The sequence below is a fragment of the Lottia gigantea genome, assembly GCF_000327385.1.
Source record: "Lottia gigantea unplaced genomic scaffold LOTGIsca_200, whole genome shotgun sequence".
NCBI lineage: Eukaryota > Metazoa > Mollusca > Gastropoda > Lottiidae > Lottia > Lottia gigantea.
In genome coordinates this window covers 2,690-14,701 of record NW_008708402.1, presented here as the reverse complement: position 1 = coordinate 14,701, position 12,012 = coordinate 2,690, and the positions used below count along the sequence as shown (strand labels likewise).

The 12,012-nt window shown below is 30.6% G+C and overlaps 3 protein-coding genes across 3 annotated transcripts in view; 1 reads left to right on the top strand and 2 right to left on the bottom strand.

The window, feature by feature from the left end:
- Positions 1 to 3,671: 3,671 nt before the first annotated feature.
- Positions 3,672 to 4,643, bottom strand: LOTGIDRAFT_201859 (hypothetical protein). Its single transcript, XM_009053828.1, has one exon. It carries the CDS (start codon positions 4,576 to 4,578, stop codon positions 3,700 to 3,702), a length of 879 nt encoding a protein of 292 aa, XP_009052076.1. The 5' UTR covers positions 4,579 to 4,643; the 3' UTR covers positions 3,672 to 3,699.
- A 259-nt stretch (positions 4,644 to 4,902) lies between these two features.
- LOTGIDRAFT_226773 (hypothetical protein) lies at positions 4,903 to 8,376 on the top strand. The gene is made up of 7 exons (XM_009053827.1): positions 4,903 to 5,054; positions 5,445 to 5,632; positions 5,801 to 5,954; positions 6,338 to 6,401; positions 6,778 to 6,870; positions 7,312 to 7,403; positions 7,646 to 8,376. The coding sequence occupies exons 1-7, from the start codon at positions 4,945 to 4,947 to the stop codon at positions 7,734 to 7,736; spliced, it is 792 nt and encodes a 263-aa protein (XP_009052075.1). The 5' UTR covers positions 4,903 to 4,944; the 3' UTR covers positions 7,737 to 8,376.
- A 316-nt stretch (positions 8,377 to 8,692) lies between these two features.
- LOTGIDRAFT_143354 (hypothetical protein) overlaps positions 8,693 to 12,012 on the bottom strand; it is a gene marked incomplete at both ends in the record, with an annotated part of 5,291 nt that continues 1,971 nt past the window's right edge. The window contains 2 exons of the mRNA XM_009053826.1: positions 8,693 to 8,899; positions 9,418 to 9,465. Of these exons, the coding sequence (XP_009052074.1) occupies positions 8,693 to 8,899; positions 9,418 to 9,465 (255 nt within the window). The remainder of the gene's footprint in view (positions 8,900 to 9,417; positions 9,466 to 12,012) is intronic.

The window sequence follows — 12,012 nt, the reverse complement described above, 5'->3', positions numbered from 1 at the left end:
TCTTACTATCATTACATAGTTTAATTGATTCACCCCTCTAGTAAACAATCAACTTGAAACATTCTACCAAACACCTTTCTAATCTCATGCCAATTCCCACTGGTTTGAGTGAGACTTAATAATCATCAATGGCGTCAACTTCCAATTTTCTTAACTACTCATAACACTGAATTTCATTACAGCTCATTTTCCACTTCTGGTACCGGTACATGACTTTCATCCTTTGTTACAAATTGAACAAATTCATGGCTGAATTTTTCGAGGCAGAGTGATTCATTTAAGCCAAATGTGTTCCTACATAAATTGTCTTTACTTTTTATCAATAAGAAATGAGGCTAAAATGAGATCATTTTCCCACTAAGCCAAAAAAATCTGAGTGTGCTGTCTTAATCATCAACAGTATAACTGATATCAATGAAATCTAATTGTACTACATGAAGATGTAGTTTAATTATTTATGTCAAATGCTTCCTTTAAGTTTAAAGTTCCTGCTATTTTTTGATTTGAAGGTATTTTGCCAGAATTTCTCTGCTAGTGATGGCATAATATTCCTGGTAATAAACAGTTATTATTGAAAAAATTAAATATTTTTATGATTCAAAATTCCATTCATCATCTCACAACAGAAGAAAAAAAAAAGATTAATTTAAACTCAAACAAGAGGATATGTATTGTATTTAAGTGATAGAAACATATCATATCTATTTGATAGAATATTACAATCTAACAACTGACTTCAAACAGTGTGAAACGTATCAAGAAAAGATGAGAATAGACTATGGTATGTTTATCACAAATTAAATTGTGTAATTTATAAAAAAAAAAAATGAAAGTCTGTCTTGTTATATGATTAATCTATATACAATACACTTAGATGAAAACAGGTGAAACTATTCTTGAGACACATGTTAGATATTAAAACCATATCAGCCTCTGATAGCTATTTTGAAAGTTGTCAGCTGGTGTAGAGACAGAAATAAAAGGCCTTGTTTTATTGGAATCCTTCAGGGGTTTCAAATCTATTTATTTAAAAATTTGATCTGTCAAACCCAATAAATATATTGAAAGGATGGAAATTTTTGTAGTTCAGTCATACCATTATAATTCCCCTACACCATTTATGTCACGTCTGCTATTGCATCAAACCTATCTATAATAAAACTGATCTCTTGTTGGCCATTTAAAATTACACAACCAAAATTCATACATATTTGTACAAGCAAGACAATTCAGTTAATCAAAATCTTGTCCAAAGTATCCCAAATAACCCACCCTGAATGTACACTATGTGTGTTGACAAAAAGGAAAAAGTTGCATGTGTGAAGAATCAATAAGTTCAAGTGATACGATAATGGTATAATAAATATTTATATAGCAGATGTAATTAATTGATAGAGGAAAATGAAAACTATTTACATTAGCAACCAGTGACCTAATTATTGATTGTTGTACTAATTCTAGAATCTTTCATATAGAAAATTTACTACACAATCAGATTATCAATACATCTTTTTTATTGATTATTATCTCATAATATCTATTAATACCAATTCTATTAATTATCTACCCTAGTAGATAAAGTCATAAAGATTAATGTGCAATCCAGGTGGTGTTGGCACTTGGGAGTAGTTTATACCACTGTCATTTGGCTATGCACAGATTGCTTGCATGAAAATTGTGTCATGCCCTTATAGGAGGTACTGTTAAAATCAAATCTTCTTTTGGTAAACAGATACATTATATGTCTCTGTATCATAATCCCCCTACACCATTTATGTCACGTCTGCTATTGCATCAAAACTTTCTATAATAAAACTGATCTCTTGTTGGCCATTAAAACTATGCAGCCAAAAGTTGCAAAATGAAAATTACAATGATACCCAACAATAATTTATTATTGATCTTTGAAAACATTATAAAATCATTGTTGGTGTTTCCAGTAATTTTCCTGGTTTTTTTTTGACAATCGCTATATTTATTTGACAATAATGACAATGTCATTGAGATGGTTTATTTTCAGACAGCAGTTAAAGGTTATGCTTCTTACTTTCTCTGTCTACCAAACTGCAGCCATAATTTGTCCAATCTATAACAAAGGGTGCCTAATATTAATGAAACAAAACCTATAAGCTTAAAGATTGATAGATGAAAAGTGACCAGCAATATAAAATTCTTCCCTCACAAATTGTCAATTTATAATTCTCACTAATTAACCAGTTCTCATTAACATTAAAAAAAATCATTCCACAGATGAAGAAAAATTGTATGTAGATTGTAAAGAAATCAAATTGACAGAAATTTGTTGATTATCCACATTAACTTTTATACTCTTCCATATTTTGCTTGGAATTTAAAACTCCTTATTTTTTCAATAACTCTTAAATGGCCAATGTAACAGGTGATATTTTAACTCATCACCTACATGCTTCAGGACTTATTGGTTCTATTGATTATTGCTTCACATGCCTGTGACACCAGACACCAGCATTTACAACAGACACCAGCATTTGGAATTCAGATTGATTATCAGTGTAGGCTAGTGGTTCATTTTTCGACTGTCAAAACACAACACTGTAAAACTAGGCTATAATTTCAAGGTAAATTACAGTGACAGTGGCGGTGCGTCATAATGAAACAAACATACTCACATAAACGGGGAAAATTTTAAAATTTCAATACATCTGTGAAGATCTTTTCGTATGAAATTCAAAGTTTACTCAGATAAACATTTCAACCGGAATTTTTGGCCGCCATGTTGTCACAACACGTATCACGTGACAGCATACGTAAAGAATAAATTGATTCAGACAACAATTAACTATTGATATGGTGACCGGTGTTGTCTCCCATGAAGTAAATGTTCACAATACGTCCTGTAAAAAGGCCAACTTCACATGATGGTTGAATTTGTGTATCTAATATTGAAAGGACAGATAAATCTTCAATTCTTAACTTGGGTACTCTACTATTATAACTGTTTATTCTCTAATTTAAATGTGAACCTATACATGAACTGTGGTACAAGTGTTTGCTTTAAAAAAACAGTAGAGAGCCTCAGTGAGCTAGACGCTTGTTTGCTGACCTAAAGGGCCAGCGTTTAATCCTGGCATAGGTCGAAATAATACCTTCAGATTTTTCAAGCCGGTTGTCCCTTGTCAGTGATGCAGGTAAGAGGGGCTGACATGGAAAAATCGTCTAGTTGTTCGGATGGGACAATAAACCGATGCCCTGTGTGCTACAGGCTGTGCACATTAAAGATCCCTTGACAGTTGGAAATCGAAAAAGAGCTAACTAGCTGCTGCCGTCTTGGCAAAATTTCCCTCATTGCACTCTGCATGGCGTTGTCCGTCTTCATTATCCCTCATGGTGCAGAAAATTTGGATGTAAAACTCCATTCATTTAAAATATTTTAGAATTTGGATTTACAATATATCCGACGCTTGATACTATTTAAGAAATCAGAAAATTGATTGAGTTAAAACTTTGACATATGCCTTCTATGTAAATAAACTGAGTGTAGTTGGGTTGCCAGCATTCGAGATTGAGGATACAAATAGGGGGCAGATCGACTTAATGGGGGGATAACTGTTGAGGCTAAGTTAAAAATGTAGAATAGAATATCTATAGAATAATGAAGACATGGTGTTACACATAAAGCAGTTACATGTTCTAAACATTTACAGTTTATTAAATACAATTTTACACTTCATCAGATAAAAATTTTCTTTTCTTAGCAGTGTTCATGTAAGGTCTGTGTACCCATTCTATATCTGCAGTAGATTTGTTTTCAATAGTTCCTTGGATAATTTGATAAATTTTCATTTCCATTCTTGGCCCAACCTCCTTCAGTTTTATTTCTTTTCCCTCACCCTTTTCATAAACATGATGCCTAAATGAAATAAAGTCATCATCATTCATAAATGTCATAATTCTTTTACTGTCCTCTTTTGGCACTGGAAAAAGGAATTTCAAAATATTTTTCACTCGGTTTCCCAACTTTGAAGAAAAGTTCTGAAAAATAAGATGAGGATAAGCCTCTGACATAGTCCCAACATCTGGTATGTCATGTCGCATGACCACATTGAAAAGTGAGAAATAGGCAGTAGGTCCATATGGTAAATGTGACACAATTAACCCAACTGGTGTTCCTCTGTGTTCAGAAATGATTACAAGATCTGTTACACTGTTGGCTCTACATGCTTCAACAAGTTGTTTAATATCATAATGACCACGATTTATCCTTTGACTATTTGGAAACAGCAATTTCATTTCTTTTGCAAATTCTTTCAATTTTGAACTTGGATCTCTAGCAGTCGTGACAATAATTTTTGGATCTTCTACTCCAGCCCATTTGTATTCATCATCTTCGTTAGTAGTTGCTCCCTCGCCTCCTTCATCGTCCCACCCTATGGTTTTTTGAATGTCAATTGCTTTTTCAGACAAATGACTTGGAATTCTTTTATTTTCATCCAAAGAATTTTTTATTGCCTGCTTGTTTTCTTGAATTGTCCTGAGTTTATTCTCTTGAGTTTTTCTATAAACGTATTCACGGCGAAGACGAGCTTGTCTTCGCAACATGGTTGGTACTTTTGTTGAAAACTAACTGAAAAATATCACAACAATTTAATAAAGATGTAAACACGTTTTCTTTACAGCGGAAATATACATCTCTTCAATGCGCATAATCGCGTATTCGATTATATGAACGATGGCCTCTTACAACTGAAGATCTTTTGAATCATTCTGTTATTCTTTCTTTTTCCTGCGTTTTGTTAAAAATTTAACTAACGTTTGATAAAATTCGAATATCTTAAGTACCAAAGAAACAAATTCTGGGCAAATATTAGTCTTGTAAAAGATAATTTAGACATGACGACAAATCAAGTACAACTTGAAAGATAAGAAAGATAACTCTCTCTATTACTATTTCATTAAAATTTGATCATGACAGACTGGACCAAAATTCCAATTAAAGGAATTCTCTTGGACATAACAGGGGTCCTTTATGAAAGTGGAGGTCAAGCCATTGATGGCTCAATTGATGCTGTAGCCAGGTACTCCTTAGTTTGCCTGATAAACCACTTTATGCAGACTTGTTATTTCTGTGCTCAGACCACATTTAATTTTTCTAAATGTGGATTGTAGATTTAGATTTTTTTATTAGGCCTAGTCTACTTATTTCTTCAACTTTTTTTTTATGTTATTCTCTATATTTCTTTCTATATTTCTTTCGTCCAGAGCTTTGGCCTATTATACATTCTAAAGCCGATAAAAGGTCTGGCCTAAAGTCAAAAGCCATATGAATGGAATAGCCTATATAAGCTTAGCTTAGCCTACATTTAAATGTTTATATTGAATAATTAAGAAATTTCAGTTTCAAAAGATAAAATCCAATTCAGAAATATTGGTAAGAGACTCGGTATTATAGGGTAATTGCATTTCAGATTAATGAAAAGTAAGATACCAGTGCGATTTTGTACAAATGAAACATCATGCACAAGGAAAGCATTAGTAGAGAAACTACATAGATTTGGGTTTTCTATGGAAGAGAAAGATGTATTCCCTCCTATACCAGCCATGTCTTCTATTTTAAAACAGAGAAAACTTCGACCATTTACCATCTTAAAACCAGGTAGTAAGTTTAGTCATTAGGCCTACTTGTTAATTGATCTGTTATGGCTTCAAATATGTTCAATCATCTTGAGCTTTGCAAGGTTTGGAGTCCTAAGGCAACATAATCTCAATGTCATATTACACTTAGGTTTTTCAAAATACAATGTTTTAACAATTTTTTTTTCAGAGGCAATGGCTGATATGAGTGAAATAGATTGTTCAAATCCTAACTGTGTAGTTATTGGAGATGCTACGACAGAATTTTCTTATGAAACCCTTAATAAAGCCTTCCAGTTATTAGTTTCATTAGATATGCCATTACTATTTTCCTTAGGCAGAGGGTAAGTATAGTCATTGGAAAACTTGGAGAGGGGATTCTGTTTTAAACTAAGGATGGATATAGTGTGGTAGTTGTATGACACATCAATTTATATTGAACTCTTCCATATATTTATACTTTCACCAATATATAACAGTATACGGTATGATTGAAAAAATATATCTTCAAAGTTAATGGTGTTTTTTTATTTGTCTGTAAAACTATATCAAGTCCAGGTTTGAATTTTACATTTAAAAAGAAACTATGTTCAATCAAGATGAGCAGAAATTGGTCATTTGAACCAAAAGCTTCACATGCCAGAATAAAGGTGTTTATTTTCACCATGTATAATATTAATTAGAATGCATAATAAGATCAATTATAAGGATGTTGAATTCTTTCCAGTAAATATTATAATGAGAATGGTAAACTGGCTCTGGATGTTGGATGTTATATGAAAGCACTAGAGGTTAGATACATGCATAGTATTATCTATTTACAAACATATAGGCACAAATCTAAAAACAATATAAAGACAATGGTTTTAGAAACTGAGCAAAAACATTGTAGAAGATCAGACTTTTGTCAAATCTATGTCGCACTTCCAAGATGTATTTTGTGTAGGGCTGATTAAAATAATCAAAATAATAGATTATATTTATATGTTTGATTATCAATTATAGAATTTCATAATCGATTCAATGTCAAAGCTGTATTTTTCCCTGTGTATGTGTTGTAGAAGAACCCAACTTCATATTTCACTCAACTTCATATTTCAGTCTTGAAAAGTGATATTTTTATTTTTCTTTAAGAATTCACCCTTATAGCCAAGTGTACAATTTCAGTATGCATGTGATATCCAGGCTGAAATAGTAGGCAAACCATCCAGAAGTTTCTTTAATGCTGCTTTAGAAGATATGTCAGTGTCAGCTGATCAGGTAAGGAATAATGATGGATTTAGACAACTTCCTTGGCATATGGTATATTTTGTGCAATATTTCTTGAAGAATCTCATCTTTAAACTTTAAAAAAATTCATATAATTTTTTTAATTTAAAACTGGATTACATTACTGTAATTCATTAACATATTATTATATAAGATAAGATTATTGTATGGTATAGAAATATAAGATAATTTTTTTTGTACTCGGTGGTGATGATTGACATTGTATCATGTAGAAATATAAGATAATGTACTTTGTACCAGATGGTAATGATTAACATTGTATCATGTAGAAATATAAGATAATGTACTTTGTACCAGATGGTAATGATTAACATTGTATCATGTAAAAATATGAGATAATATATTTTGTACTAGGTGGTGATGATTGACAATGTATCATGTATAAATATGAGATAATATATTTTGTACTAGGTGGTGATGATTGGTGATGATGTTGTAAATGATGTAGGGGGAGCTCAATCTTGTGGTATGAGAGGTGTTTTAGTCAGAACAGGAAAATACAGGTAAGGCTTATGGACCATGTCTTTCTTCCTAAATTACCATATCTTGGTCCTGAATTTGAATTGGTCCACAGGACTGGAGTTTGTGACAACATTCAAATGACACTAGTATATCCATAACCATATATCAATAGCCCTGAATTTGGCACACAGGATACCTCACTGATTATTGAATGGGTGTGGAACTTATGAAGAACCTGTGAAGCTTGAAGCTCATTTTCTAATAAATTATTATTATTTTTCAGATTTCAAGATGAAAATCACCCAGAAGTTAAACCTGATGGTATTGTAGATAATTTGGCACAAGCTGTAGATATGATCTTAAAGGCATTGTAGTCTGGTTTCTGTGTCAAATTTTCTATCCTTGAAAATAATCCTTTTATTTGGTGGCCAGAATAATCATTAATAATCATTTTTCTGGATTGAGGTTGTTACATAATATTGAAGTAACTTAATTATGAGCTGGGCAGGTCAAATTAATGTCAGACTTGTAATAATTAACATTTTTTTTTGAATGTTTATTCATTTGTAAAGGTGATTGATTTGTGACTGACAGACTGACATTTTCATCCACAGCCATACAACTAAGAAACAATCTGATTACTAAATGGGGGCAGTTTACCTTAAAAAATAAGAGAGTTGCACTCCGAGATGAGGCTGAAAGGGTTGAATCTTGCCTACCTCCTAAATTCACCACTGATCAAGACCTCAATTCAAACAAAGGTCAGTTTCTGGAAAAGGTGCATATTCAGAGTTTTCAATAAAAATTGTTTTCTTTATTACTTTTATCAGTTACTTTTTTATTGGTGTGATGGTGATTGCTTTAAACAGCTTTGATTAAAAAATTGTTTTAACACTGTTTGATCTAGATTTGTGTAATTTTTGTTAATTTATACATTGTAAAAAAGATTACTAAAAATTTGTATGCCTTAATTTTAATCATCAGAAATACAACCTTTATGTAGGTATTTTGTACAAACTTGTGACATGAAACCGACTCTGTTTTATATAACCAATAGGATTGGTTACAGGTTTCACTGCATTCCTGGTTTCTCTATTAGCTAAATTGTTTGATAACCATTGTAATGGTTTCTTTAGAGTTTCTCTTTGCATTCCACTTACAGGAAAAACCATGACATCTGCAAACAAAACAAAAATTGTACGTTTTTTCCCAAGAAATTAAAGAAGTTTTTAGACGGAAAGGGCTTGCTAAATCAGGCAAGCACATTATACACAGCTATAAAAAATATTGAATTATTTACCTCTGTATCGTTTATTTCCACACTTTTCTATCAATTTCTCATAAATTCTTCTGCAGTCATGGCGTTAGGTTTATCTTGTTTATTACACAGTAACATAAAAATACTGTCACGTAATTCATCTTCATTTAAACACTGACAGAGTTCACTGAGAGCATCATCTAATCTTTCATCATCCGTACTATCTACTATATATAGCAGGGCATCTGTGTTCAGAAAATAATGTCTCATTAATGGACGCTGAAATTTGTATTGAAAGTTGTATTATTTTTATAGGCCAAGATAGCTGCTAGGATAATGTCATATGAAAAAATGGGGTTTTAATCCCTACTAAGATAATGTCATAGCAAAACATAATGATTAGCAATATTAAAAAAAAAAAGACCCAAGTACGATCCCATGTTCCTTTAGCAACAGTACCATGATTATCATTATCATCTTATTGATGCTAAAGGAACATGTTACGATCTAAACCACAAAAGGAAATTCAAAATTCATAGATTTACTGGTTATATTAGAGTGTTTGTATCAGTCATAGTTAGAAAAATGAAATAATGATGAAATAATTTGGAAATTAAAACTGTTTTTCAGAAAAACAAAAGACTTTTTTTTTCACAAATATGAGGTAAAACAATAAATTATTTTCATTACTACCCCTGCCTATGCCAAATTTTGGTTATAAAATGTGTCCTTAATTACTACAATGTATAATTAAATGATAATAATAATTTATTTAATTCAAGTAGGCCTATACCTACTATTTTGCATCTTCCTCCAACATCAAAGGCATTGAAATTTAGACCTGACTTTTTCTACTGCACTGTGTCTAAAGAAAAACCTGAAAAACAGAATATCTAATAAAGATTTACATATATCTTTGCTCATTCAACATTCAAATATGTGTGGGTAAAGCTACTCTGCTATCAGACAACAAATTGAAGAAAATACCAACCACATTCCAGAAAGTTTAAATTGAAAAAAAAAGTGAAAAAAATAGAAGAATTGAAAGGAATGAATAGCTTACTTACCTATACTTGGTATAGTTGTTACAACTTCTCCTAATTTCAATGTATATAAAATAGTTGATTTACCAGCAGCATCTAAACCTACAAATAATATAAAATAGTTGGTATAGTTGTTACAACTTCTCCTAATTTCAATGTATATAAAATAGTTGATTTACCAGCAGCATCTAAACCTACAAATAATATAAAATAGTTGGTATAGTTGTTACAACTTCTCCTAATTTTAATGTATATAAAATAGTTGATTTACCAGCAGCATCTAAACCTACAAATAATATAAAATAGTTGGTATAGTTGTTACAACTTCACCTAATTTCAATGTATATAAAATAGTTGATTTACCAGCAGCATCTAAACCTACAAATAATATAAAATAGTTGGTATAGTTGTTACAACTTCTCCTAATTTTAATGTATATGAATTTCTTTTCCTATTTCTATATGTCAGCAGTGTCTGAAGAAAAGACAACTCATCTTTTTAACTTTCAAACACAGATAATTCTGGACACACACACATGGATTTGAAGGCACAAATTTCGATGGTGTGTTGTGAACACTATTACTGATTGGTTTAACTTTAAAAAAAAAAAATAAGACTTAGGTATGAATGGTAAAAAAAATGTCCCCATCTGTCCCTTAAAAAATAAGATTACATTTTGAGTAAATTAGCCCAAAAGTACATTTTTAAAGTTTCCAGTAGCCGATATGATAAAGCAATCAATTCGTTTTATTTGATAAAAATCTAAAATTGCCCAACAGTATATTATTTAGTGTTAGTGAGAATACAAAATATAAGACATGTCATAACTACAAATAATATACAATGGTTGATTTACCAGAAGCATCTAAACCTACAAATAATATAAAATAGTTGGTATTGTTGTTACAACTTCTCCTAATTTCAATGTATATACAATAGTTGATTTACCAGAAGCATCTAAACCTACAAATAATATAAAATAGTTGATTTACCAGGAGGATCTAAACCTACAAATAATATAAAATAGTTGGTATAGTTGTTACAACTTCTCCTAATTTTAATGTATATAAAATAGTTGATTTACCAGCAGCATCTAAACCTACAAATAACATAAAATAGTTGGTACAGTTGTAACAACTTCACCTGATTTCAATGTATATAAAATAGTTGATTTACCAGCAGCATCTAAACCTACAAATAATATAAAATAGTTGGTATAGTTGTTACAACTTCTCCTAATTTCAATGTATATAAAATAGTTGATTTACCAGCAGCATCTAAACCTACAAATAATATAAAATAGTTGGTATAGTTGTAACAACTTCTCCTAATTTCAATGTATATAAAATAGTTGATTTACCAGCAGCATCTAAACCTACAAATAATATAAACTAGTTGGTATAGTTGTAACAACTTCTCCTAATTTCAATGTATATAAAATAGTTGATTTACCAGCAGCATCTAAACCTACAAATAATATGAAATAGTTGGTATAGTTGTTACAACTTCTCCTAATCTTAATGTATATAACATAGTTGTTTTACCAGCAGCATCTAAACCTACAAATAATATAAAATAGTTGGTATAGTTGTTACAACTTCTCCTAATTTAAATGTATATAAAATAGTTGATTTACCAGCAGCATCTAAACCTACAAATAATATAAAATAGTTGTTTTATCAGCAGCATCTAAACCTACAAATAATATAAAATAGTTGATTTACCAGCAGCATCTAAACCTACAAATAATATAAAATAGTTGATTTACCAGCAGCATCTAAACCTACAAATAATATAAAATAGTTGATTTACCAGCAGCATCTAAACCTACAAATAATATAAAATAGTTGGTATAGTTGTTACAACTTCTAATTTTAATGTATATAAAATAGTTGATTTACCAGCAGCATCTAAACCTACAAATAATATAAAATAGTTGATTTACCAGAAGCATCTAAACCTACAAATAATATAAAATAGTTGATTTACCAGCAGCATCTAAACCTACAAATAATATAAAATAGTTGATTTACCAGAAGCATCTAAACCTAAAAATAACATAAAATAGTTGGTATTGTTGTTACAACTTCTCCTAATTTTAATGTATATAAAATAGTTGATTTACCAGCAGCATCTAAACCTACAAATAATATAAAATAGTTGTTTTATCAGCAGCATCTAAACCTACAAATAATATAAAATAGTTGATTTACCAGCAGCATCTAAACCTACAAATAATATAAAATATAGTTTATTTACCAGCAAATAGTTGTTTTATCAGCAGCATCTAAACCTACAAATAATATACAATAGTTGATTTACCAGCAGCATCTAAACCTACAAATAAAT

What these genes read in the sequence shown, in the direction of transcription:
- LOTGIDRAFT_201859 (XM_009053828.1), bottom strand. Translation starts at nt 4,578, where the DNA reads ATGTTGCGAAGACAAGCTCGTCTTCGCCGTGAATACGTTTATAGAAAA.
- LOTGIDRAFT_226773 (XM_009053827.1), top strand. Translation starts at nt 4,945, where the DNA reads ATGACAGACTGGACCAAAATTCCAATTAAAGGAATTCTCTTGGACATA. An exon ending in TGTCAGTGTCAGCTGATCAG is followed by an intron (nt 6,871 to 7,311) that starts GTAAGGAATAAT and finishes ATTTTGTACTAG; the next exon opens with GTGGTGATGATTGGTGATGA. An exon ending in GTCAGAACAGGAAAATACAG is followed by an intron (nt 7,404 to 7,645) that starts GTAAGGCTTATG and finishes ATTATTTTTCAG; the next exon opens with ATTTCAAGATGAAAATCACC.